This window comes from Colletotrichum paranaense, assembly GCF_030867605.1.
Source record: "Colletotrichum paranaense strain IMI 384185 chromosome Unknown Scaffold_25.1, whole genome shotgun sequence".
Lineage (NCBI taxonomy): Eukaryota > Fungi > Ascomycota > Sordariomycetes > Glomerellales > Glomerellaceae > Colletotrichum > Colletotrichum paranaense.
The window spans coordinates 95,814-122,214 of record NW_026848983.1 but is presented as its reverse complement, the minus strand read 5'-3'; the positions used below and the strand labels follow the sequence as shown (position 1 = coordinate 122,214).

General features: G+C 52.0%; 10 protein-coding genes across 10 annotated transcripts; 5 read left to right on the top strand and 5 right to left on the bottom strand.

The window, feature by feature from the left end:
- Nucleotides 1-3,375: 3,375 nt before the first annotated feature.
- On the bottom strand, nt 3,376-5,624 carry CPAR01_16431 (GATA zinc finger; the record flags this gene model as incomplete). The annotated part of the gene is made up of 5 exons (XM_060500676.1): nt 3,376-4,104; nt 4,153-4,245; nt 4,296-4,597; nt 4,855-5,227; nt 5,271-5,624. Coding segments are annotated over 5 exons (1,851 nt in total), but the record flags the coding sequence as incomplete, so codon positions are not given.
- A 1,334-nt stretch (nt 5,625-6,958) lies between these two features.
- CPAR01_16430 (ribosomal RNA assembly protein KRR1) lies at nt 6,959-8,013 on the top strand (the record flags this gene model as incomplete). The annotated part of the gene is made up of 2 exons (XM_060500675.1): nt 6,959-7,212; nt 7,296-8,013. The coding sequence occupies 2 exons, from the start codon at nt 6,959-6,961 to the stop codon at nt 8,011-8,013; spliced, it is 972 nt and encodes a 323-aa protein (XP_060340588.1).
- A 473-nt stretch (nt 8,014-8,486) lies between these two features.
- On the bottom strand, nt 8,487-9,349 carry CPAR01_16429 (uncharacterized protein; the record flags this gene model as incomplete). The annotated part of the gene is made up of 2 exons (XM_060500674.1): nt 8,487-8,622; nt 8,691-9,349. 2 exons carry the CDS (start codon nt 9,347-9,349, stop codon nt 8,487-8,489), a joined length of 795 nt encoding a protein of 264 aa, XP_060340587.1.
- A 786-nt stretch (nt 9,350-10,135) lies between these two features.
- On the bottom strand, nt 10,136-11,276 carry CPAR01_16428 (zinc-binding dehydrogenase; the record flags this gene model as incomplete). The annotated part of the gene is made up of 2 exons (XM_060500673.1): nt 10,136-11,162; nt 11,218-11,276. 2 exons carry the CDS (start codon nt 11,274-11,276, stop codon nt 10,136-10,138), a joined length of 1,086 nt encoding a protein of 361 aa, XP_060340586.1.
- Nucleotides 11,277-11,815: 539 nt separating this feature from the next.
- Nucleotides 11,816-12,775, bottom strand: CPAR01_16427 (metallo-beta-lactamase superfamily protein; the record flags this gene model as incomplete). The annotated part of the gene is made up of 2 exons (XM_060500672.1): nt 11,816-12,222; nt 12,289-12,775. 2 exons carry the CDS (start codon nt 12,773-12,775, stop codon nt 11,816-11,818), a joined length of 894 nt encoding a protein of 297 aa, XP_060340585.1.
- Nucleotides 12,776-14,153: 1,378 nt separating this feature from the next.
- Nucleotides 14,154-15,205, top strand: CPAR01_16426 (YeeE/YedE family protein; the record flags this gene model as incomplete). Its single annotated transcript, XM_060500671.1, has 2 exons — nt 14,154-14,299; nt 14,365-15,205. 2 exons carry the CDS (start codon nt 14,154-14,156, stop codon nt 15,203-15,205), a joined length of 987 nt encoding a protein of 328 aa, XP_060340584.1.
- A 740-nt stretch (nt 15,206-15,945) lies between these two features.
- On the top strand, nt 15,946-19,718 carry CPAR01_16425 (uncharacterized protein; the record flags this gene model as incomplete). The annotated part of the gene is made up of 2 exons (XM_060500670.1): nt 15,946-16,291; nt 16,342-19,718. 2 exons carry the CDS (start codon nt 15,946-15,948, stop codon nt 19,716-19,718), a joined length of 3,723 nt encoding a protein of 1,240 aa, XP_060340583.1.
- An 831-nt stretch (nt 19,719-20,549) lies between these two features.
- CPAR01_16424 (SAP domain-containing protein) lies at nt 20,550-21,660 on the bottom strand (the record flags this gene model as incomplete). Its single annotated transcript, XM_060500669.1, has 3 exons — nt 20,550-20,890; nt 20,945-20,981; nt 21,028-21,660. The coding sequence occupies 3 exons, from the start codon at nt 21,658-21,660 to the stop codon at nt 20,550-20,552; spliced, it is 1,011 nt and encodes a 336-aa protein (XP_060340582.1).
- A 1,239-nt stretch (nt 21,661-22,899) lies between these two features.
- On the top strand, nt 22,900-23,398 carry CPAR01_16423 (endoribonuclease L-PSP; the record flags this gene model as incomplete). The annotated part of the gene is made up of 2 exons (XM_060500668.1): nt 22,900-23,003; nt 23,110-23,398. 2 exons carry the CDS (start codon nt 22,900-22,902, stop codon nt 23,396-23,398), a joined length of 393 nt encoding a protein of 130 aa, XP_060340581.1.
- Nucleotides 23,399-25,666: 2,268 nt separating this feature from the next.
- Nucleotides 25,667-26,102, top strand: CPAR01_16422 (uncharacterized protein; the record flags this gene model as incomplete). The annotated part of the gene is made up of 3 exons (XM_060500667.1): nt 25,667-25,785; nt 25,867-25,952; nt 26,023-26,102. 3 exons carry the CDS (start codon nt 25,667-25,669, stop codon nt 26,100-26,102), a joined length of 285 nt encoding a protein of 94 aa, XP_060340580.1.
- Between the last annotated feature and the right edge of the window lie 299 nt (nt 26,103-26,401).

Genomic DNA, 26,401 nt, shown 5'->3' with positions numbered 1-26,401 from the left:
TGCATACAGCACGCCACGCCTTTTCTCTCGCTCGCCGTCCGTTCCCCCGATTCCCTCCGTGAGCCGTGGGACCGTGTGGCCCGTAAGCGTGAAGCCCGAAGGTACCTCTCCAGAACCCATGGGGCGTGTGGCCCTGGGCTCGTCCCGTCCCCCCCCAGGTTGGGGTTGGAGTGGAGGACGGGGGAACTCCACTTGCCTAAAACGGCTGCTGGGGCACAGGAAAACGAATCCTCATCGGCCAATGATGAGAGGCCGCCGAGAGATGGACCCAAAGTAGACCAGAGGTTGCGGCAACGTAATACGGTAGAGGGACACGGAGAATGGTGCCTAGACCTAGGTAGGCCTTTGCTCTCTCTCTCTATTCTGCTTCTGGCTGGCCCGCTGTTGGAACGACTGCGTTGCGAAAAGCGTTGACTTGGCCTGGCTGCTTGCCTTGGTCGATCCATCGGTCGGCCGGTGGTGAGTGGGCGTGGGCTCCGGGCGTCCGAGCTTGTGAGATGTACATCCCACTGCCTTGGGAACTCGTTCGTCGTCTAAATGGTTTCTAGACCACGGGCCGTCGTCCGCGGAAGAGGGTCGGACGGGGGTCTTCCAACCACAAGCAGCACACACGCAGGGAGAATGTTGAGGGAACTAGTTTTCGAGCTTCCTACCTAGCATTGGTAGGAGAGAGAGAGCTGGGTGAGGGTGGTGTGCTTTTTGCCATCGGGGTTGCTGTCGACCACACATTACGTGCTGAGTACTCCCTCCAGGGGGCGTAGGACAGACATACTTGTGCCTCGCCCAATGTGAGGTACCTCACATGAAAACCTGAAGAAACGGGGGGTCAGCAAAACCTCGGTGCGAAGAATCAACTCTGGAATCCGTGGTAATCTTTTATCCCCGTCCTCCATAGCGACCAACGGCACGCACAACATTCCCCCGGAGTCCTGTTGCCCTTCCAGTGAATCCAGTCAAGCAAGCAAGCAAAAGCGCGCAAGCCACCGAGGCTTGCTGCTTTCCCATCCATATGTGTTCGGCTCTACCTTGGGTGTGTCATCCCGCCGGACACGCCACTGATGTTCGCCACAGTAGGTATGCAGAGAGCAAAAATTCCGTTTTCAACCGTTGTCAGATGTAAATTGTTCCAATTATTTTGTTTTCCTTGATTTTGTTGCTGCGCCTCGATCTTGTACCTATTTGCTAACACCAATCTGTTTCTTGTAAAAGTAAATAAAAAAAAAGTAAAAAATAAAAAGACGCGCATCAAGAGACAACAAGCCCGGTTCAGCTTTACCTTGTGGAATTCGGACTTGTTTTTCCAGGCAAATAAAGCGATAACTTGGCAGCTTTTTAGAAACCACGCGTTTCCAAGGTTCCTCATGTACTCGGGCAACATGGGACCGAGAAGGGCCTTTTATTTGGTTTAGTTCCCATTCCCCTTCCTTCTCGACGATAACCTTGATAATGATGTCTTATCTCCCTTCCCCAACCCCTCTATCGCAGGCGTGCACGTCCAAAGAGAAGCCCTTGCACCAAGGAAAAACAAAAATTATATGTTGCCATCATCCCTGCCTTCAGTCCGGGGCGAAGGATTTCCAGGGATCGCAATCACAAGTCTGTGTGTATCCGTAATTCAACCCTGAACTTGGTACCGGTATTCGTGCCCCGTACCGACAGAGTCCGAAAAAAAGCCAAGAGAGATCATCGTCGTTCGAATACGTCAATCTGCAAGCGCAGCATCATTGGGGACAGGAACGGCAAAACGTCGCTTTAGGTACCAATTCAACAGTCCACTTCTTGAGACTTTCCTCAACGATTACCTCAGTCAAGTCAACAGGGGCGTTATCGAAACCCCGCGAATGATAGGGAAAATATGGAGCCTGTCCGGGCGGGAGGGGAAGGGAATGGATGCGCCCGTCGCTTTTCTTTCTCTAGGAGCATCCATCCCAAGCAGACATCCTTGTCTCATCTGCTCTCCCGGCTTCTATCCGCGCATGTCTCTCTACATAAGATGCCAAGGTGTAGGTAGTTATCTAATCGCACTTCAGGTCTAGGCTGTCTCTCTCCCTCGGCTCCCTGTGAGGGAAGAAGGGTTGTGAACATGCCATTCACAGCCACGATTGCTTTTTGGACCCGTGCTAGCTTTCTATAACACTGCATGGCAACCATGCGAAAGAGTTTGAGGGGAAATTTGCATGTTTGTGATAAATGTTCCATCTTCTAGTTCACCCCAGGACCCTAGCTAGACGCTATCATGACTAGACAATTCAGTAGCTTTGGATGGGGCATAGGTAGTTTGAGGGTTCCAAGAGATATATCTGCGATTGATATTACTCTTCTGTGGCTTTACTGAAGGTTCTCAATGCTCTTACGTCCTACGACCAACTCGTCATCTGTGATATCTCAGTTATACTACATGGATTTTTTAAAGATGATAAGAACTGCCAAGACTATAAACGACTTTAGTTTCAACGCATCTTGCATTCACCACAAATGGGGTTCTTCCTTTACCCAGCCCATAATCTTCCCTATGAGCATATTGATTTCCCCCTCGATTGTGTGTACATATCTCTACCCAAACGGTACGAGGCTAAAGTGAGAAGAATTGGGGTTAGAAGGCCAAATCCACCTAGGGTTCATATCTGTCGTCGTCTATTCTTTCCCACCACCTCTGTGTTGTCCCTCTCTTCACTTTGACAACATATCACCTCTCCAACTATCGCTTCTAACCAGCATTCGTTTGCATCGATAGCCTGACACTTGACGCGCGTACACTCTGCCCACTTATTAAGCGGCTCTTCGGATACCAAGGGTCGAGTTTCTCTAGAACGATGCTTACACGGGAACGACGGACATCGGCTTACAAGAGGAGTCATGGCGTCGGGAGGCTAAGCCCTTTCCTCCCTCCTTAAGACTCATCAATGGCACTGACAATAGCCATGCTACTAATACGCATTCGTGGTTCACAATACTGTCCTCGTCCTCCACTCCCCTTCTCCACCCAAACCATCCAGATCACGTAGCTTGGAGACAAGCGTCACATCAGCAGAATAGGAAACAACTCCAAAGGATAAGAGTATGGTTTGTGTGGTCATCAATCCCGTAAAGCCTCTATTTTTTGTCACAATAAAAACTTTTGACTACCTTGACCCGCAGGGCCGCAACGCCTGTCCCTCTAGCAGCAAGCAGCCCGAGCCATCGTACCCGGATCCCGTAGGATATCCGGGGGTAAACCAAGAAAAGAAACACGGAAAAACACACGCGGCATTATAGGTATAAGCGTGGAGAATTTTGCAAAGCGTCGTCCTGAGATGTTGGGATTTGGTGGTGGTGGTGGTGATGTACCTGGAAATCGCGCAGGTAACGGTGATTTGGGCCCCGGATGGTGCCATCTCAGTTCGCGGCGGCGGATTGAGGAGTCGAGACTTCGGATTCTCCACCACCACCACCGTCACCGCCTCCTCCGCTCGTGGCCGCAGCAACGGCTGGATTGGCAACTACTTCGGCAATCCTAGGCTTTTTTGCTGCGCGGCCAGAGTCAGAAAGGTCCAGGGCATCTCTGGCCTCCTTCAGCTCCAGCTCCATCTCGTCGAGACGTCGCTTGAGGTTGTTTTCTCTGCGATGGCTCTCGTCCAATTGCTTCTTGCTGCTCTCAAGCTGAGCCCGCAGCTGAGCTTCTGCTTTGCCGCTGATTTCCTGCCCTCTTCTTGCGCTCGCTTCGTCTTGCTCCATTTGGCTGAGTCGACCACGGAAAAGTTCGTTGATCAGCTCTAGTTCGCTAACCCGGGTTTTGAGGGCAGAATTGGCGGCAATGAGCTGCTCATGTGTTTGCGGGACATCGAGGTGTCGGTCGCCATTCAGGGGGGAGCCCGAGCGGTTATCCGAGCCAGAGACGTTGAAGCCCTGCAGTCCAGCCTGAAGTTGCGCATCGTCCATGCCCTGGAAGACCGGGAGGCTAGGGTTGTATAGAGAAGGGGTTGCGGTACGAGAAACGGGAGAGTCAGAGCCGTCCGGATTGCCGTTTGACTTTTGCGACTGTCTGCGCTGGTTCTGCCCATGGATGTCGAGGCCGTTCGGATCGTTTGCGCCAAACTGGTGGGCTTGTTGTTGCTGCTGCTGTTGCTAGTCGCATTATTAGCCACAGTTGGGAAATGTCAACGGATCGTGTACCTTTTTCTTAGATGCAAGATCAGGGCGCATCGTCTTCACGCGGTTTCGGCTCTTGATCACGTCGGTCTTGAGCGAGATCGGACGCGGACGACCCTAATACCGTATTAGCTCGTCTTTCTATGAAAAGGATGCGATACACTCACATGCAACTTGAGGAACAGTCCGCATGCATTGCAGAGGACTGATCCATACTCATCGCGCCGCCACAAGGGCGTGGTTGAGGTCTGGCAGTTTTGGCATGTTGGCTGCGTAGATTCGTTAGCTTGGGTGGCCATCATGATGCGCAACGCCAGCGAAATGGTCGCAAAAGATTCCGTCAAGGAGTTCCAAGTGTGTGCTCCAAAAGAAATGCGAAAAAATATGACCGTTTGCTTGTTCGTGGTGCTTGACGGGGTGAAGCGCGCGATGAGAGTTGGGACTCTGGTCTTGGTGTTGACGACTATCGCTGCATGGGAACAAGAAAACTTATCTGTGGAGCAAAGATAAGACAGGGAAGGAACGACCGCGCCCAGTTGCAGCCCCACACCTGCCTTGCAGGGTACATTGGTTCTTAGATAACAGCAATACCTGAACGGTAATTGCGATAACACTAACGCAGGAGATGGGGGAGTTTTTTTGGGGGTTCGGGATTGGACTCGATGATAAGATACCCGCGATGGTCTCCGTACAAGGTGGGATAGGGTAAGGTAAATACAGACATACCGTGGTGGATCCTCCGCCAGAAGCGTAAGTCGGCGTCGGCACGGGAGCTGGCGCGGGCGCGGGCGCCTGAGTCGGTGTGGAGGCGGCAACGGGAGCGGGCGCGGGAATCGCTTCTCTGTGGATCAAAGTCAGCACATGAAGCTCTCGTCACTTTTGTGTTCACATCTTCTTCCATCCCATCTCGACTGTTTCTTCCACCACTGAAACCAGACTGTGGACTAGCCAATGATATAGCAGCAGAGGGAGATTTGTCGATGGAGCGCAATGGCTGCATCGCCTTCTTTGTCGCCGAAATGGCTTCAAGGTTATACGGCGAGCGCGGGAGTAGCGCAAGTGAATCGTGGCCATCAAGCTGATCGTCCGTCATGTCCCTCTGCGCATTCTTCGTCTCTTCTCCTGACACCAAGCATACTCACGTACCGCATCTGAGGCGAGCTCGTCGCAGAGTTGTTGGCCTGGGCAAGCGCTGAAATGCCTGGCAACTGAGGAACCGTGGAGGCCGCGGCTACAACTGCGGCTGCGGAAGCGGATTCCGAAGTCGACGTGGAACTGGGCCGCGAGATTGTCTCGAGGTTCGTTTGCGGCAACGCAAGGGTAGCCAGAGCCGTGGCTTCCTCCATGACGTCTCGAAAGGAGGGAAGATCGTGATCGTGCTCGTGCTCTGTAATGTTGTCCAATGCCGGAGCAGGCGCAGAAGGCTCTCGAACGGCAGCCAGGATGGCGGTTGCAGCGAAATCGTCGCGGACGGGAGGACTATGTCGAAGGAGGGAGGCTATCGAATGCCGCTTCGCGATCGCAAGGCGCGCGTGTGGTGCAGTCGCAAGTTTTTCGCAAGAGAGACCCACGTACAGAGCTCAAAAAAGTGGCTTGCGAGGAGGATTCAGGTCGAGGCGCGAAGTCGAGGTTGCGAAACGTGTATGTTTGTGTGTAGTCAGGCCTTGGGTGGTAGATGGCAGGTGCAAATACGCAGGAGTGCGAAAAAAAAATTGTTCAGCGGGAAGACGCGCTGGAGGCGACTCAGAAAGGAGCAAATGGTTGAGTTGGAGGGGGGAGACAGGTACGTTCCCTAGGACAGAATTGCGGGGAGGAAACTAAGGTTACAAGGTAAAGCTACAGCCAGGTCTCAGACATTACGAAGGCACGTTGGACACAAAAGCTGGTTGACTTTTGGAATAGGGGAGAATAGATGGAATGGCGAACGGATTGATTTCATCCCGCATCCCCTTAATCGATCAGGATGGAGGGCCAATTTACTGGGGATGGACGGGACGCGATAACTGTCAACTGAGCCTATCGGCGATACTGATTACCCAACTGGTCGTCCCACCGGACCGTATTACGGAAGCCACGATTTGATTGGATCGGCTACCCCATTCAGCCTTACAGCACGCGCTGTGCTGGTGTGTCAGGATCTTGAAGTTTTCTCTCACTGATCATCAGAAAGAGGAGGTAATACTTGGTGTGGTCGCAACGGCCCCAGTACCCGCACGCATAAGCGCTGAAAGAAGGTTCGCTGTTATCTGATATGAAGATCTCACGGCGACGCCGACTCGTAAGGTACCTTAGGGTGGTACGGATACGCTTTGCAGATTCCCGATTCGGAGCGCCGGTGAGAAAACCTCGAAAACTTGGACACATACGTGCAATCGATCACTCTGCTCGGACAAATCTGTCATTCAGAGTGACATGCCAAAACAGTCCTCACCTGAATCCTAACGCTATCCAGTTGTGGCTCTCACGCAGATCTAAGGGTTCGCAATTAAACAGCAACTTTGAAAGCAGTAACCCTTGACTGATTAGAAACGGCGTTCCAATGCGCATTCCCGGAATACACCAAACTCGCAATTGCATTCAAATCGCATAAGTTGTCAAGGTTAAAACCACTAGATTGATACCGTTACTGGTCTCCCACAATGTGAACTGGGCCGACTTCACCTTGAAGATGCCGGATGGGTCCATAAAAACCGGTGTACCCCACGTGCCGTCTCCAGCGTTATCGATAAGAAAAAGTTCGCCGCAGCCACCAGTAAGTAACTACGAAACTTTTCTCGTATACAATTCGGCATCAATTTCATTGTCTTGCAAACACGCGACAACCGATAAGATGCCCTCCACATACAAGAAGGACAAGCCGTGGGACACGGACGACATTGACAAATGGAAAATCGACGCCTTCACACCCGCCGACAACGCCGGCGGCACATTTGCTGAGGAATCCTCCTTCCAGATCGTTTTCCCCAAGTACCGCGAAGTGTACCTCAAGGAGGCATGGCCTCTCGTTACAAAGGCTCTCGAGAAGACGGGCATCGCTTGCTCGCTCGACTTGATTGAGGGTTCAATGACCGTCAAGACGACAAGGTCCGTATTCCAGTCTGCAATAATCTTCTTCAATGCTCGGCCCACTCCACCACAGTAACTAACATGCTGTTCTCTGCCTCCAGAAAAACATTTGACCCCGCCGCCATTCTGAACGCCCGCGACCTCATCAAGCTCCTGGCCCGAAGCGTCCCCGCGCCGCAGGCCCTCAAGATCCTCGACGACGGCGTCGCATGCGACATCATCAAGATCCGCAACCTGGTCCGCAACAAGGAGCGTTACGTCAAGCGCCGCCAGCGCATCCTCGGCCCCAACGGCTCGACCCTCAAGGCCCTCGAGCTGCTCACCCAGACCTACATCCTCGTACAGGGCAGCACCGTCTCCGTCATGGGCCCTTACAAGGGCCTCAAGGAGGTGCGCCGCGTCGTCCAGGACTGCATGGAGAACATCCACCCCATCTACCACGTCAAGGAGCTCATGATCAAGCGCGAGCTCGCAAAGGACCCGGAGCTCGCCGAGGAGAGCTGGGACCGCTTCCTGCCTAATTTCAAAAAGAAGTCGCTCAGCCGCCGCCGCGTGCCGCACAACGTCACGGACAAGACCAAAAAGGTCTACACGCCCTTCCCGCCCGCGCCCGAGAAGAGCAAGGTCGACAAGCAGATCGAGACGGGCGAGTACTTCTTGGGCAAGGAGGCCAAGAACAAGGCCGCGCAGGCCGAGCGCTTGGAGCAGCAGAAGCAGAAGAAGGAGGAGAAGTTGCGCGAGAGGGAAAAGGACTTTATACCCCCCGAAGAGCTCGGCCACAAGAGGAAGAAGAGAAAGAAGAGCGAGGACGACGAGTGAGGGGCAAAGAGGATCTGAGATGTGGAGGAAGCGGAAGAAATTGTGTAGTCTGGGGCAGGTGTCTGTTGTATCTTTGCAGAAAAGGGGTCGCCACGTACGTAGGTGAGGTGTTAGCTCACTCAAGATACCCTTCCATTCAAGAGTTCAAGAGTCTTCTGACATGTCGGCGATCTCCTCAAACTTCACCGCCTGAAGGGTTGTAAATCAAAAGCGAAATGTCAATATAGGGAAAAGTTCACGATGTGTAATGCAATTAACTTGAGAAACCAAGGCGGTGTTCACTACCTAAGCGAGGTGGCCTAAAATTTTCTTAATCTTCAACCTTTGTGTGTCTCCAGGCAAGTTCTGTTTCTTTAGGGCCAATCTTTGCTCATTCCTCCCATTGCTGAGGGCGTGTGATCGAGGTATCGGTCGTGCAGAGGAACAAACTCCAGCATTCGACTGCCCCTTCAGACATCTGTACCGATCTAGCCTCACTTTTTCGGCTTCATCGAGCAATCAAAGGTACGATGATAGTAGTAGCTAGCCGGGAAAGGGCCACCCTCCGGCGATTCGGGATAGTAAATTTCCCATCCTGGGGCGTAGCTGTTGTAGTATTTGCCACCGTACCTAGAGTAGACTGTATTAGTCCTCATTCAACAAGAAGCGATATAAAGTTTTGAGAGGATGATACTTACGCCATGTGAGGCCAGCGGTCCTTGTGGGCAAAGAAGAGAGTGACGTAGGGAAGGGGACTGCAAATTGGCTGCCAGTCGCCCCATTGGAAAGGCACGTTCTCTCCGAAAAGCTGGCAGGCGTTGTTGAAGACCCAGCCGCGGCTAGGCCACTGCCTCCAGCCCGGCCAGTCGGCCTGGCACCAGATACCGAGCTTGCAGTCGCCGACAATCGGGCTTGGAGTACACCAGTTTTGCGGGTCAGGGGGTTCCTTCTCGAGGTCGTAGTTTTCGCCGCATCTCGGGACTCGCTTGCCGATGCTAGAGAGAGATTCGTCGTGCTGCTCAGGGTTGTACTCGATGGTCTCGCGCTTGCGGTCGAGGCCGGCGGTCTTGACGAGGTGGGCCCAGATCTCTTTGTTGACGGGGATGACCTTGTGGCCGTGCTTGAGGGCCTCCTCTTCGGTGATATTGAGGGGATTGTCGTGGGGGAAGTCTCTGGGAGCAAGGTGAGAGCCAATGGAGAAGTTACGCTTGGAAAGACCGTTGCTGAAGGTGGCTTCAGTGGGAGTCTCAACGGTGTTGAGGTCTGCAATTCCACCTGTAGCGGCCACGACAATGATGCCCGAAAAGAACATCAAGGCCAGCGCCGTGACAACGAACATAGCTTTATGCCACAACATGATAGGGTTGCGTAAGCTATATCAGTAGTTTGCGAGCGAGAAGCTTAGTGTGTTGCTGTGGTTGAGATGGGTGAGGGAGAGACAGGATCTTTTCTTCTTTATTGTAGGTGAAAGAAGAAGGAGCTGGGCGAACGGAGAGAAGTGCCTCCCAAGAGGGGTCCTTTACCCAGTGTGAGGCAAGAGGGTGGACTGGAAGAAACCAGTAGCCAGATTTGGGGGTGAATTTTCATTATGTCTAGCGGCACCTATCACGTGTGTATATTCACTGACTTACACTTGGTTTGATCAAGAAGCCTACGCAAAGAGTGAGGTGGCAGAACAGACTGGAGAAACGGTATAGGGATGGCACAACCCAAGCATGTACCGAAAGTCCTATGAAAGAGCCCATGGCAAAAATTGTGTTTGTGTGACCTCTCTTGGAAGGCAATCAGAAGGCGCAAACACATCTCTAGGCAAATCCTCTGCGCAGGTAGCAACTATGCCTCTCGAGAACGTAGGCCCTGCTGAATACAGCAAAGTACTCAAGGCTACACGTTTGATTGACACGTTGGAGGACATAACAGGCTTGCTCAATCAACTTCACCCATAAGGAATGGACGTACGAGTTGGCTGAGAAGTCTCTTAGATAGCGGTCAACCGAATGGAACCATTTACTATGGAGAACAATGGATTCCTTGAGTAAGAGAACTTTCAATTCTCGTAAAGTGTTATTAAATTCAGAAAAATCCTCGATGCCATCATGGATACTCTATTTGTACCATGTCGTACAGAACACAAAGTTCTCCCTTACAGCTTAGGCGACGCAGAGGGCTCCTCAAACTCAACCACAAGTTTGCCAAACTGCTTGCCCGCTTCCATATCCTTGAACAGCCCGTCAATGCCCTCGAGGTTCGTCAGTCCCTTGACCGTTCGGCTGACAACAGGCTTAATCTTCTTCTCCCTCACAAAGGCAACCATGTCTCTAAACTCCTCTCGGGAACCCATAGTCGTGCCCTTGAGCTCCACATTCTTGAGCACAGCCTGCATCAGCCAGTCCATCTGCGGCGACACCGTCATGCCGTACTGACTAATGACACCGCCGGGCTTGAGCACCTTAACCGCCTTTCCCACAATCTCTCCGCCGGCACCGTCGACCACTGCATCGAGGTACGGCCGCGACTTGGGCAGCTGGGCCTGCAGCTCCTTCTCCCACCCCTTCTTCTTGTAATTCACGCCCCCGGCGGCGCCCATACTCTTGGCCTTTTCAATCTTGGCCTCGTCGCCAGAGGTGACGTAGACGTTGCAGCCAAACGCGACGGCAAACTGGAGGACCTGGAGCGCCACGCCGCCCCCAATGCCCGTGACGAGAATGTTCCTGCCCTTCTCCGCGTTTCCGCTCTTCGTCACGAGCGCACGCCAGCCCGTGAGCCCGACGAGGGGTAGGGCGGCGCCTTCGGCGGGTGTGAGGTGCTCTGGGGCCAGCTCGACCTCGTCCTGGGGGAGGGCGAGGTAATCTTGCGCAGTGCCGTCCGGGTACGTCTGGGTGGCGCCAATGACGCTGAATTTGCGAATGTCTTCCGGCCCGTCCGGGCTTGAAGCCCAGCCGCGGCTGGGTGTGATGAGAACTGGCTTATTGATAAGGCTTCTGTCTGCGTCTTTCCCAACCTCGACTACGATGCCGTATCCGTCTGCCATAAGGGGGTGATCAAATGAGATGCCTGGATACAGGTGGCGCCGGATGAAGAGGTCACGGTGGTTGAGAGCAGCAGCCGTCAACCGCACCAAGACATCTTTGGGCCCTGGAGTCGGCTTTGGGACTTCATTGAGTTGGAGGCTGGGATTCGAATTAATTTCGGTAATATGATTAACACTGGAAATATATTTCTTACGGATAATACACCTTTCCGGGCTTTCCCTCGATCTTTTTGACGGTAATAGAGTGAGGCATGGTCAATATGCAATGTGCTGCGTCGGCACTGATACTGTAGATATCCAATTCAGTGTCGCAAGATAGACGAAACGGGGGCCACGCCAGCTCTTATGTGAACAGAAAAGATTGAACCGAGCGAGATTAATAATATGATATACCGGGTCGCTGCCGACGTTGACGTTGTGATTTGGTGGGGGAGTAGACGTCCCCCGGCCTCCTGTCCCTCCACTCAGCCGGGGCCGAACTCCCCGCATTCAGTGACGAGACCTCGGCACTTTCCCCACGCGGCGGTGGCGCGGGGGGTGCAACGCATGGGCCAACCGACGTAATGTACCTTGTCAGGGACACCACCACTTACATGCTCTCTACCGCTTTCGATCTTCGTGACAACTTCATGTACAGTACACATGCGAAATAGGAAGACTGGCTGTCGAAGACGACTTGCCTAAGTAACTAAGTATACAATGAACGCTTCCACATCCCTCATCTCATATGCACGGGAGTCGAAACAAGCTCCTTTCCACGCTCTCACTACCTACACGACATGAAAACCCCTTTCACCAAGTCACGCCCTGCATCTTGACAGGCACATGCAACAACCGATCTCCAGCCTTGGTGGGACTCGGCATATTCCCAGCCCTCACGTTGACCTGCAGCGCCCAGTGCATGAGCCTAGGCTCCCCGAGCCCTGAGTCCCTCTCCTCGCGCCACTTGACAAAGTCCTCCTCCGTCACGTTCTGCGCGAGGTGCTTGTTCTCGGTCTTTTGCTTCGCCACTTCCGTCGCCGCCAGGGGTCCGCGGTGGGCCGGCGGGTAATCGTGCCCTGTCCAGATCTTGGTGGTCTCTGGCAGATCGAGCAGCCGGCGGACCGACGCGAAGAGGTCGCGGGCATTACCACCGGGGAAGTCGCACCGCGCGGACCCGACATCGTGATTGAAGAGGGAGTCACCCGCAAAGACGTTTGCTATTGAAAGTGATGGTCAGTATGGGGCTGAGAGTTCTTCGTGACTGTCTGTGGGGAAGTGCTCACCTCCGATCATGTAGCCCATGTGGTCGGGGGTGTGGCCCGGCAGGTGGATGGCCTTGGCCTTGAGGTCTCCAATCTCGAAGACCTCATCGTCGTCGAGCAGTCGGTCAAAGGCATTGGCGTACTCGTCTTTGGAAATGCCATACTTCTCAGCGAACCTCTCTTGCACGACCCCGATCCGTCTACCGATACAGATCTTGGGGGCGGCGCCGTCCTGTGCCTCCCGCAGCCGAGACTGTAAATATTTGGATGCCGTCAAGTGGTCGGCGTGGACATGTGTCTCTAGGATATTGACAACATTGTATCCATTCTTTTTTACCACGTCGAGAAGGCCGTCGGCTGTTTGTGTAGAGATGGCGTTCTTTGCTGGATCAAAATCCAAGACGGAGTCTATGATCACTGCGGCTTTGGTTGAAGGGTCGGCTACGATGTACTGCCATGTGCCTGTGACCGGCTCAAAGATCTCGTGGATTGTGGGTTCTTGGGCCATGTTTGACTGTGTAAGTGAGGCGTTGTGTATATGTTCTCGCAACTGGTTGACCCGGTTCATCGGCTAGTTTTGGTGGTTTTGCTAATAATGTAGTTACAAGATGGAGATTTACAATATGGTCATTTGCTCAATTCTTATATCCAAACTCTCGAAACATCTCACTTAATCCTCGCCGTCCATGAATCCATAATCTAGAGAGCATGAAGTCCCTCGGTCACAGTAGTAGTCACCGAAAGAAGCCCAAGCTTACGGAAGCCCCCGAGAGATGTAATCCATCCCGGTGAAGAAGGGGTATCCACTCTCGGTGATGCCCGTGCGTTCCGGCAGTTCCCCGACGTCGGCGACCGTTTCTTCAAAGTGGTCGCCGTCCTCTTCCAGGCCCTTTGGCTGAGAGAGACAACAACCCTTGCGGGTTCGGGTTCGGGATCCAGGACCATCCTGGGACGGGATTCAACTGATTTCCTGCAACCTTATTGATCCCCCCTTATTCGGACACCTTGCTCTGCCCAATCAATCCTTTGCTGACGGACTTCATGGTCCCTGAACTGCCGACCTTCCACAATGGCGCACGCACCACCTGCAACACCTGTTCTTGAAGATGCATCTTTATCTCATCGGGGATCTGAAATGCGTGCAAATCGAACCGCTATACTCTTTCAGAGAAAGTAGCTTCTCTCACACCACGAAGAAAATCTCGGATACGCATTCCCAAAGGACTAGAAATAAGCTAGCGCCATGTCGTGAGTTAGCTCCCAAAAGGCGTCATTGCTATCCGAAAAGGGAACAAGGTCTAAGAATCAACGCCACTAGCCATCCGTCACTTGCACTCTAAACCGCCTTTGACAAAAGTCAACCCAGACGCTCGGCTCGGCCTCAGCAACAGAATACAGAATGGGGCCTTACCACTACCACTTACCTGACCAAGGCGGGTAGAAGCTCTACAGGGGTTGGCCCTCTTCACTCTTCGGCCTTTGACTATGGGGGGAGGATTATTAACCAAGGGCCCCGCTACCGGTCCATTTTTCCGTCTCTCTTCAAGTCCCCGAACGTATCTGGGCTTTCGGGCTTGATTCACTAAGCAGACTCGAAAACTTGGCACATTCGATAATCTTCCCAGACATTTGAACTCCTCTGTGGCAGTTTTGGCTTTAGACTGTATAAGTTCGTCCCGAGACGGCTCGGAGAGTTTGAAGATTTTGAACTTCCACCACGCATCACCACCTCATCCTCGCTTGACCAGTCATAGAAGAGAAAACCTCTCATATATACAACACACACCCGCCAAACTCCCAGCTTGCAGCAGTTCGTCCCAGAACGCCCCCGCGGCACAAACACATATACACACATTCACACTCCCACATCCACAGCCGACCAAGCCATGGCAACAACGGCTCTCTCTGGCGCCGCTTTCGGCGCCGCCCTGGTAGCGGCGGGCGTCTACCAGCCCTCAGTCATCATCGCCCAGCTCAAGTTCGAGAACTGGCATATGATCCAGGCCTTCCTCGCAGCCGCAGCAAGCAGCACGTACGTCTAACCATCTCAGCACCTGCTATCCTCTGATCCTCTCACACAACTGACATGATATACAGCGTCTTCGTCCTCGTACTAGACCAGGCGGGCTACGTCCGCCCCAAGCCCCGCAGCCCCTCGCGTCTAGGTCTCTTCTCCCAGTACGACGGCAATATCCTCGGCGGCTCCATCCTCGGCGCCGGCATGGCCATCTCCGGCTCCTGCCCCGGCACCGTCCTCGCCCAGATCGCCGTCGGCACCAAATCCGGCGTCTATGTCCTCGGTGGCGCCGTCCTCGCCGGCATCATGTGGACCGGCTTCCTTCAGAAACTCCTTACGAGCAACGCCAGCTCGGCACCGCCCGAGAACCCCAAGCTCACCGTCCACGAGCGCGTCGGTCTCAGCAGAGCCGTCGCCTTCGTTGGCGTGGAAGCCCTTTTCGCGGGCATCATCTACGCCAGCATGAAGTATACTCCCGCTAGTCCCTACGCCGTCGTCGCTCCCACCATCGGCGGACTCCTGATCGGTCTGGCACAGCTTTTTTCACTGCTCTCCCGCAAGTCCATGCTCGGTGTGTCGACTTCCTACGACGAGATTGGACGGTACTTCTGGTGGGCGGTCCAGGGTGGCGGCGAAAAGGGGAAGCCATCGTATAGCAACATTCTCTTCTCTGCGAGCTTGGCTGCCGGCGCGTGGGCTGTCGCGACGACATACCCCGAGTTTGCCCTGGGTGCTGCTGATACGGCTGTCTCGCCACAGCTGGCGGTAGTAGGAGGTTTCCTTATTGGCCTGGGATCAAGAATCGGTGGAGGTTGTACTTCCGGACACGGACTCAGCGGCATTTCTCTGTTCTCCACTGCCAGCTTCATCACAGTTGCCTCTATGTTCGGCGCTGGCGCCCTTGTCGCATCTTACCTCTGATGTAAGCTGTATCTGGATAAGTTACATCGCAATGGCGCCTAAGGGTGCCAATCTAGTTACCAAGCCCCGAAGTGGCTTTACGAAATTTCATGCACCTTGCCGTGCAGTTGCACGGCAAGAAGGTGGAGATAATACTACCACCACATTCTAGTAGCCGGGCACGTATAGGACCGTACCCGTACAAACACCAACCATTCAGAGATGCCTCATGTATAATATGTGTTGGTGCTAAGCGAAGCGGTCTGTTGGCATGGGCCTACTGCATATGCATATTGCCTATGGGTGGATACAGTAGGCAGTTACAAATGGGAGACATTTCCGCATCTACGTACAGCCTGTTCTCCTTAGCTGAAAACAAGGGCACTCCCACGGATATTTTGTTCGACCATTTTCGTTGAAGCCACCGAGTCAGCACACTTACGTTCTTGACACTTCGGTTTTCTGGCAAATACGAGAAGGCGTACTTTCGATCACGTTGATTAACCTGCACCATCAACCCAACAGTTTTTTGCACACGTATCTGCAATGATCGCAGCAAAAATGCTTAGGGTCTTTCTTTTCTCCATGATGTTCGCTGCGAGCGTCGCGGAAGATGAAGGAGATGACTTCGTCAACAATCTGTTCTCGGACCTAGCACCGTCAGTCCCGCACTCTCAGATCCTTTTCACTTGCTTGAAAACATGTATAATAACCATCTTTATGCGAAAAGATTGCTCGCATTATTTGGAGAGAGGGTCACCATGCAATTCATGAGTCAATCACTCGGCTGGGCTGATAATATTACCTTAGCTATGGTGCCTCTCGGAATTATCACTATCATAATCAGCGCTATCAGAGTCGGAGGACCCGGTTTCCTCAAGGCCCTTATTGGCAGAGCTAGAGAGAATCTTGCTGTGGCTGAGCAAGAGCTAATGTCATCTACGTCGACAGAGGTCTGTGAGCTCTGGAATGGTCATGAGGTAGTGAGATGTATGGGCTCGGCTCCAATTGCAGAGTTCATTTGCTTGCTGCCGGAGTCTGGGGTCAATAAAGAGACAAAGGTGACGGCGATGCCATTCGAGGAGGTCAAGAATAACTACTTTCGAAGTGAGTACTTCTGTTCACGTAAACGAATACGATCTGATCCCGAAATGTAGAAAGCAAGCCTCGAGCAATGTTTTTTCGCAATCTAGTGTCGTTGAACTACTCATCTCAAACGCAACAAGACCATGTGGAATCACCAAACCCAGTAAATCCATCGACGACGGGCATGATTATCACACGAAACCCACGGAAGAGCTCGCCGAATATTACCCTCAATTCTCACAATATCACAAGCAGAGCTGAACTACGCACGGCAGCAATATGGGGGATTCTGCTCCAGCTGGGACTCGTCGCTTACGCCGGATGTTCTGTGTACCACCCAGCATTGGGTTTTCTAAAGGACGGAAACCCAGTCGCCCGGTATGCATTTCCGTGCCATTGGGTAGGAACACTTCTACTGGTTGTCGGCCTCCTTCTTTGCGCCCACGTTGTGGAGAGTAGCACTGTCGAAGAGAGTTTTCGACCCTCGAAAGATTTGATGGCGCAAATGGTCTGGCTACAACAAACCAAAACAGTCAGTGACCAGGTTTTCGACTCGTTCGCAGTCTATTCAAAATCCAAACGGCCTTTCATAACAACGTCGGAACGCGAGCGTGAAGTAAGAAATCCCTCAGGACCTTCATTGAAGCAGGAAGAAGTGCCAGGGTCTGCTCTCATGAATGAATCGCCCGAAGTATCCTTAGAGCTAAAAACGACAATTGGAATGGCCATCAGTCTATGTGGATATATTGTGCAGTTCTTCGGCCTGCGTGGGTTACACTGGTCAGTATCGATTGCACAACTCGGCGCCATCCTCCTGATGACCGGAGTAAGATCCTGGGTTCGGCGGAGTCTTGCAAATCCTCCAACATCTTTTCGGACTCGATCAGGTTTCGAACTTGATTGGTTTGCAACGACATTCGCAGATATTCCGAACAGCCCGTGGATACCTGAAGCTAAGTGCAAGGCCAAACCATGGAAGATTGGGTGTTTGAAAGCACACGTTGAACAATTTGAGGAAGGTAATCAAAAGAGAGATTCGAATTCGTCAATTGCGCATCGTGTTGTCATGATCAGGAAAGATATAGCGCAGTTGGCCAACTGGCAGGGGCCGGCGTCCATGGAAGCTGTTTCTCTTGCACGATCCATTGAGGCTACGATGGATCTTCTGTTCCGCGACTCAGAGCAGGTTGACTACACCTGGTCACTCGCGAGCCAGAGAGGAGAACCCGGAGAAAATCTCGAAGAACAGCTCATCTATTTTCGTTTGAACCGATTAGAAGGGAAGTGGAATGCTCATGCAGATGAGCTTGAAGCAGCCTTGTCGATGTGGCTTTACTCCATTGATGACATTGAGAAGAACGAAGAGACAAACCACCAGGACACAGTGGGAGACAACAAAGACGACAAGTGGCTGCGCGTCAAAGGATCGCCTTCGAGACCTGGTTTGCGCCTTCTAGGCTCATATACGGAGAGTTTGCATCGAGATCTCTCGTGGTGGATGCCCAGCGAGACAACCAGAATTATAAGGTTGTCCAGGTTGACAAATCTCCCAGAAGATGGTGTTACAAATGATGAATTGTGCAAGGAAAACCACAGAGTCGTTGGATCTGGTGGGTCTGAGATAGGCCGTTGGCGATATGGAACAGCAGAACTGTCCGAGTTCACGATCGAAATAAAGCACCCTGAAGAATATGAGCGTAAAAGCTACAAAAGCGGAAGCGGAAGCAAAAGCGAGGAGGGAGTACCGGAGACTCCCCCAACGACAGAGGGTGATGGCTCCAACCATGACTTCTTGGCCGCTGAGTTCCTCGGTCCCTTGAAGTTACTGTATGCACAGGACATGTTCTCGAGCTTTTTCAGGACTGCAGCAATGTCACTTAAAGAGCCGCTTGAAGGTTCTGTGGATACACGAAAAAAACATGAAGCGACGGCCCATACAAGCTGGAAGTCTTTCGTCCTCCACAATAGCCAGCTCTCGCAGCTGGCCAGAGATATTGAAAGCACCGGACTCGGTAGCCTCAGTGACGCTCACCTTAGCATGATACCCGCGCTTAGCTTTGAAAAAAAGCTTCCCGGGGCTTCTATCATCATCGACTTAGCAAGAGAGAAGGCTAGAATTCACGAGAGGCTGCAGGACTGGCAGCAGGCAGGAGAGATATACTTGTGGCTGTTCCGTGTCGCCAGGACATTCCCGCTCGAGAACGAATTATCCACTCTAGCAACAGTCATAGTTGTGGATTTCTTGAGGCAAGTCAGTTTGGCCCTGGATTTGGCCCTACAACAAATACAGACATACGACGCTGAGCCACTTCACGAGCTCTGGGAGGTCAATGATTTGAGGCGAAAACTTCAGCATGAGCTTCTCTCCAACTTCGATATGGGAGTCGAGCCGACTGTGTCCGCCCTTGTCCGAATGTATGAGAATCAGAGGCGCCCGTGGGGGCTGAACCTCCTGAAGGACCCTGTATCTTGCAGTGAAAGCGAGAGCGGTTGCAACGAAACTAGTAATAGCGGGAGTGAGGACGGTTCCAGCAAAACCAGCAATAGCTGTCAGGAAAAGTTGAATTACACAGACTTGCACGAAGCAGCCCGGATCCATAGCCAAAGACGCGTTGAAAAATTAATGCGTCTTGCGAAAGATATCAATGCAAAAGATGTTCTCGGTTGGACCCCTCTGCATTACGGGGTACGTCGACACGATATCGTTACGACCTTGATGAGATCGCCTCGGATAGATATCAACGCCCGAGACTTGGTTGAATGGACACCATTGCACTATGCCTGCAAAACTCAAGAAAAGCCCGACGACGAGATTGATTATGAGGCTGCAAGACTTCACGGCACTGTCGGGAGCATGCCCTACAACACTATATTGAGGCTATCAGGAGGAGGAGCAGACATCAACGCGCAAGGCAGAGATGGAGTCGCACCGATACACTGTGCTGCAATCACAGGTTTTGTGGAAGGAGTCAAGTTGTTGACAGAGGCGGGCGCAGAAATCAACGTCCTTGACGGCTCAGGGAAAACAGCCCTTCACTGGGCCGTATTCTATGGGAGACAAGCCACGGTTGAATATCTGTGGAAAATTGCGAACAGAACATTGCGAGATAGAAAAGGGAGAACGGCTTTGCACCTAGCCGTGATTTCGGGAAACTGGGAGATAGCAACATGGCTTGCTGATAATGATGCTGAAATCGTGGCCGGGGACCGGAACAGGAGTATACCTTTGCATCAAGCTGCTTGGGATGGGAAACTCGATCTCATACAATTGATGTACAAGAAGAGTCCCGCTGCTGTTAACACGCCAGACGGATACGGTTGTACACCACTGCGTTGCGCGGTCAACAATGGGCAAGAAGTAGTCGTTCGATGGCTCCTCGAACAGACTGAGGCCGGAATAAACCCCACGTCAGGAGGATACTTGCTCCTATATTCGGCTATTAGATAGGATCGCGCGGATATTGCTGAACTACTGATCAAGCACGGCGCCAGCTTGAAGATCTGGGATAGGAAAGGGAGAAGCTTACTACATGAGGCTATTCTTCACGGGAATGAAGAAATTACAGAGATGCTTTTGAAAGCAGGAGCAAGGAACAGTGTTGATGATGATGGGAATTCAGTCATCAAAATGACGAAGGGGGGCAAGAAAGAACGGGTGTTCAGGAGTCTACTGGAGAAGTACGATGTAAATGTGGATGAAGAGTATTGGTAGGCGAATCACCGTTCAGTGCGCAGGGGCTGATTAAGGAGAGGGCGATCAACTCAGGTGCAAGTTGTCGCAACATGGTTGATCTGTAAAGTTGGGATGTCATTGGATGCGTAGCAGGACAGCTTCAATCAGGCCTTCGGGCAATCGCCGCCTCCCCAAAAGCAAAAAGTACTAATAACGTACATAAAAGATTTGACAGCCTAGAAACTATGTGGTGAAGGTGAGGTAACAAGACAAATGCAAACGTTCTTGAAGCTTGACAAAGCTCGGGGGAAACAGTTTACATCCGAAAGAAGAGGCAATTAACAGTGTCGATAAATTGCATTTGCCATTCATGCGCTTGAAACTCGATAGCGATTACAAGTTACACCGGAGATGCGTCTTCATTCATTGTTCAAGCCCGTGAAGTCCTTCCACAATAACCCGCAGTAGATAGCTCCGCCCAAAAGCAAATACTCGTCGAGCTAGCTGCCAGACGTTCTTTCGAACCCATTCACACGCCTTCAATAGTCATGTCTAATAGTATCATCAACCTTCCAAACCTCGTGTTGAAGTACTGCCATCTTGCTCTCAGACAACCGAGTTCGACCAGCCAGCCTGACAGACAGCACACGTGAGGGCCCATCCGGTCTGCTGATGCGTATACACGTCGAAGCAAGATGAGTGTGTGTGGTTGCCGCACTTAATGCAGCACACCGTTCCTGCCTCGCCAATGTCTTTGAAGCAGACAGGGCATGACTTGCCGTCCTTGGACTTCGCAATACCGTCCGACATGGAGGGGTCTTGGCTGGCCTCCGCTGCTGTGAAGCGGACTTTAGGGGCACGCTCAATGAGCCTCTCGATCTCTTCGGAAAAGAGCGTTCTCTGTGGGAGTAGCTCTGCTGGTGCCCGGAAAACATGCGTCAGGACGTCTGCGATTTCGTCAGTAATCGGATGCAGGAGAGAAAGGTAGCATTTCCGCTGACAGATTATATGTTTGCAATTGCTGCGAGGTCTGAACATCTAGTTGAGGTTAGCAATTGTTTGACGATGCTTCGGCGTTACCCACTATGCTCGAGCAGGTGCATGAGGTCTTTGTTCCGATAATGACCTCGTATGTATCGGGTCCAGTCCCACGGATGCCGATGCTGACTCCACCATCGAAATCGTTGGACTGCTTGATCACAAACATGTCTTCCTTCATCGCCTTCTTGACAGAACCAACGTGGCTCTTGTCAGCTGTGTCAACAAAGAAGCGCTTCTCGCCGTTGCTGCTAGTGTTCTTGGAGATAGGGCCGAATGGCTTGTCGTCAGGAGCGTCTCTGATGGCAACGACCTCAGGCTTGTACGTGCTCAAGTTCTCGAGCCTCTCGACGAGAATACTCTTCTTCCCATCGTCCGGCATCTCACGCATGGCGAGCTGCTCCTTAAGCATAGGAACAGTAAGCCTGGCCCAGTCCGTGTCATCTGGCACTGGGCCCGTGTTGATGCCATAGGTGCAAAGCCCGCGGCGTGTAAGACGCTGGATGTCGGCCGGGTACTTGAGAAATGATGACTTTGTGGATGCAGATCTTGTCTTGGGCTCGGCCTGAGCTCGATTCTGTGTCTGTGGCTCCCCGTCTGGACTGTATTCCGAATAGAGGGTAGATTCTTGTGTCAAGGAGGGCGGAGACGACAACTCCCAAGACAGCGAGACGGACATGATGGTAGTTGAACTGCGAAGACTCTTCTACCTTCCACTGTTTGGTGAATCAGATTCTCCCCGATGTATAGCTCGCAAATCGATTGCTTTGTATTTGATTGACAAGGGGATTATAGAAAGAATTAGAACGAAGATGCTGAGGAGGGCAGTTGGGTCTGACGTTACGGAAGAGAATGACATCAGGGACAGTTGTAGAAACCGAAGTGATGGTACACGAGGCCACCGTTCGACGTACCTGCCTCCCAGCTCTCTTCTAGAAGGAACCATATAGATGAGATGGGTTCCAGTAAAGGAAGGCAGTCACGAACATGCGCGATGACCAATTTGAGGAAAAGGAGGCAGGCCATGGCTTACTCGTACCTTCCAAGACGATCGGTAAAAAGGTACCTTCCTTCATACCGTCCCAGAGCACGATCGGACGTCAAGATTTTAGCCAAGGTCATCATTGCTTGAATACTCCAAGGCAGAACCGAAGATTGTGATGTTAATAAAGCGACCTGGATCGTGTTCTTCGGAATCTAGTCTATCTTGAACAGTGCGGCGAACTGCAGCTCGTCTAATCTTCAGTCGAAATCGTCTTTCCCCGCTCGTCCTAACATCATTTGATTTTTAGACTTTTTCTCACACACGCTCACTACAACACGCCAAACTTCCATGAATATTGAAGAGGAATTTAGCAAGGCCGCTCTCACCATGTTTTATTTTTTTTCCCATACTCAGGTTGGTCCGGTGGGTGTACCTTATCTCTGAAAGACCCGCGCGTTGACCTATCCGTACCTAAAGAGATAACCGCAAAATGGCTGCTTGACTCATCGCGCGTGTGACCAACACCGGCATCGTACTCGAGTTATCTTTCGCGCACTTCAAACGCCTCAAAGACCGTGTATGCCGAGCCTCGAAACCTGTTGCGTCTCATACAGTCTTGATTGCGTTCGCGTCGCTTTAAAGCTGGGTGTTTTTTATTTGGATAACATGTTCAAAGGTCATTTCCATCCCCAGCCCATGTCCTAATACGGCCATTACGGGCTTGTGGACAAGATTCTGATTGGCTTAGTTCATCTTTTCCCGTAGAAATCGCGAGATTGACATGTGGGAATACCTGGGATGTTGCGAGTGACTCAACCTCTTATATCATATCCACCACGTCCTTTTCGCTTTCCTTCCACAACTACAACTGACGAACACAACATCTCGCATCAATTCGCATCAAGCCTTCTTCGGCCCTTCTTTCAGCCCATCATGTCCCGAAGAAACATCAGCTCAGGTTCTGCCTTTGAGGCACAAATCGGCTACTCCCGCGCGGTGGTCTCGGGCGATCTCATCTTTGTGTCTGGAACCACGGGGTCCGTGTCTCCCTCCAACCTCAACCCCAGCCCACCCATTCATATCATGGTTTAAGAACGCCCATGTACAGTTGGGGCATATATGCTAATTAGTCCAACGGCACAGTTACAACTACGCAACAGGCGTCATATCTCCCAACATTGTCGAGCAGACGGAGCAGACGATGGAGAACATCGCCGCCGCCCTCGCCGAGGCCGGCGCCGAGATCAAGGACGTCGTGCGCGTCCGCTACATCCTCCCCGACCGCAACGACTTTCAAAAGACATGGCCGGTGCTTCAAAAGTACTTTGGCGACGTCCGCCCCGCGGCGACCATGATCCAGGCGGCGTTGATGGAGGACGTGATGATGATTGAGATTGAGGTCACGGCCAAGAAGGAGGCTGCCAGTTTGTAGTTGAAGCACTGCACTGTAGGACAACGGCTCTATAGTTCGTGTGAGAAGGTGAGACCTTTTGGTGGCTTTCGGTCCTGCAGAGAGACTCGATACCAGAACGCCTTGCGCAGGATAACTTGGTTGTGAAGAAAACAGCCTGGTAGTGAGATATCTTGATGAGTGAGATGTGACAGCAAATCGAAATTACCGAACTCTTGATCCGTAGATATTTCCCAATCAAAGAAGTAGTGAACCCCATTTCCAAGAGCTTATGGCCACTTCCACAAATGACAAAACGAGCTTGCCGTGACTTGCCATCGTGCAGCAAGCATAATAACATCAAGGTATGTACTCGTCACGACTAGAAAGCTGGAACACAGTCACAAAACGACACCAGCCTAGTTATGAGCATGGCTTGAGGGGGGCTTTGCTCCGTACTTGAACGTATTTCCAAGCTGGTGCCTTGGCCAAACCTCTTCACTTTCTCCGTCTCTCTCACCCTTGAACGACGTGTTACTATCAAGTTGAATCACAACTGTGATGAGACAAGTAGTCACTGAACCAAAAGACGATTGTTCGTCGCTCAAATATTCAGCCACAGACTCGTGACATAAAAAATCACCCCAGGATGCCGGACTACCAATGAGTTTATAAGTACAGCTCAATCATATCTGTAAGCGGCTCTTCAACATCCAAAGCCACAAAGCTGCTGCAAAGAATCAGTTCTCACTTCATGCAAGAATTGTCACCATCCCGAGAAACAAGGCCCAGAAGGTACACGGCGGGATAAGTATGCAGCCAATACCGGGTCGTTTCAACTCTATCAAGATAGAATACTGTTAGAGCAAACCCCAACATCACAGAGCGCATCATACCATGACATTCCCATCAAATTGAGGTCGTGAAAGCCTCAACCCGAGGAGGCTATGACACTCGCAAACATATCAGCTCCCAGTCCAAACAGTCTTCAACGGCAACAGACGGCTAATCTCAGCCTTCAAGTCAGCCTCCAAAAGCCAAAAGGGGGCGCATTAGAAAAAATACCCGAACATGGCTATTGCGGCGGCGTAGTGTAATAGCAATGAGTTGGCATATAACACAAACCTAGCATCATATAACACGCAGCCCCTGCAACTGCAACCACTTTAACCAGCCTAGCCAACCCCCTCCGAGATGAGGACTTCATACCCACGCAACTGCCGAGCTCATGGACTCGGGAAAGGAGCTATTCACTGCTGATAGCCATGCTAAGGCTGGAATAAGACCGCCAGAGGGCAACACATGCCCCCCGATATTTTGGGATACCATACAGTGGCAAAGGCCATGAATCCTCAAATCTCATGCACAATGAGATCGATACCCAACATCGCCATGCCCAGGGTTCAGTCCAGCTCCGGGGAAGCAGACCAACCACCCCTCCCGTCCCCTCCATCCTAGCCGCTCATTGTCCCGAGCTGAGCCAACTCGTACGACGACGACCCCCAGCACTGAAGTCATAATGGCGGGAAATATCCCCGCCGCACGACCTCGGAGCCGAAAAGAGCTCTCTGCTTTACCTACCAAGGATACACAGAATGAGGTTGCGGGGGAAGTTGTGGTCTCGGCCCCCGTTGGGAATACAGTCGACCACCGACCAGTAACGACCCCTGTTTTCAGCCTGCCCGGCGGGCTACCTGCATGAGAATAGAACGATGAAGGGGGAAAAAGGCCGTACCAAGGCCAACAATCAAGTCTCCATCATTCAGTCCTCCATTACCAAGTCCACCGAGAGAATCAAAAGAATGATGTCTTTTTCTCTTTCTGCTGTAACTCGCCGCCCTCTGACGCAAGTTTGCGACCCAGAGACCCTGATCTTCCCGGCTGCGCGTTCTGGCCCCTCCTTCCATGCGGCGTAGCCAACCCCACGCAAGGCAGGCCGGCATGAAAATGGGGACGGGGAGACGTCATTGCCGATCCCTCTTCGCGCCCGCTCACATTCAATACCACGCGCGCAAGATAGAGACAGAGAGGCACAGAAAGTAGGCGTTGCACACACGCAAACCTGCATGTGAGAGGAAAGCTATGCATCAGATCAAGTTTTTTGGACTGAGATATGCTTGAAAATTGAAGATATAAATGAGCAGTAATGGACAGTGAAATTGGAAATGCCATGATATCTCTACACTTGTAAATCATTCAACAAACGGCTCTGCGCAACATCGTCTTCCCACCCCCCCCCCCTTGATACTCATACCACACATACACGGTCCTACGGTACATATCACCAAAAAAACGAAAACTTAACTCACAATGGAGACCTCAACCACCAACTCCCTCATCATCTCCCTCGCCATCATCCTCGCCGTCTTCCTCGGGGGCACCTTCGCCTACCAGCAAGGCATGCTTGACCCCCTCATCGAGCAAGTCGGGTGAGTTTTAACCTTCTTCTTCACAAATAAGGTCCCCAAAAATTTCCAGCCTCAAGCTGACCACTCGTTTGCGCAAAACAGCATCATGATGTTCAAGGCCAAGGCGGAAGCCGAAAAGAAGAAGATGCAGGCACAGGGCATGAAGGCCGGACAAGACTTTGTCGATGGTGAGTCGAGAACACCCCCAAGAACTGTTTGATAAGTCTCCGCGACCCACTAACGATTACTGCACCATAGACCAACTCAAGGGAAACAAGCAGGCAGCCGACGTCGCAGACGGCATTGGCTCCATCGGCGGGCTGAAGAAGCAGTTGTAAACAAAAACTTCAGCCTCATAAAAAAATGAGATTAGACTGAAGCTTAAAATCCTAGTCGGGGTACGATCTCATCTGTGCCTCGACCATGAGGACCACGAGGACCACGAGCTTTTTTCAACGGGGAGCGAATGATGGGCGTTTCATTGGGCCGTCACTTGGCGTGTACGATATCTGCAGTGCAGCAAACTTTACGACTGGCGGGCGTCTTAGTCTGGTTTTCTGGGGTTCAATTACCTTTATTCTGGAACAATTTTCGGCGCTAGAAGAGAGGGCCAAAAAGAAAACATTTCGTAACGTTC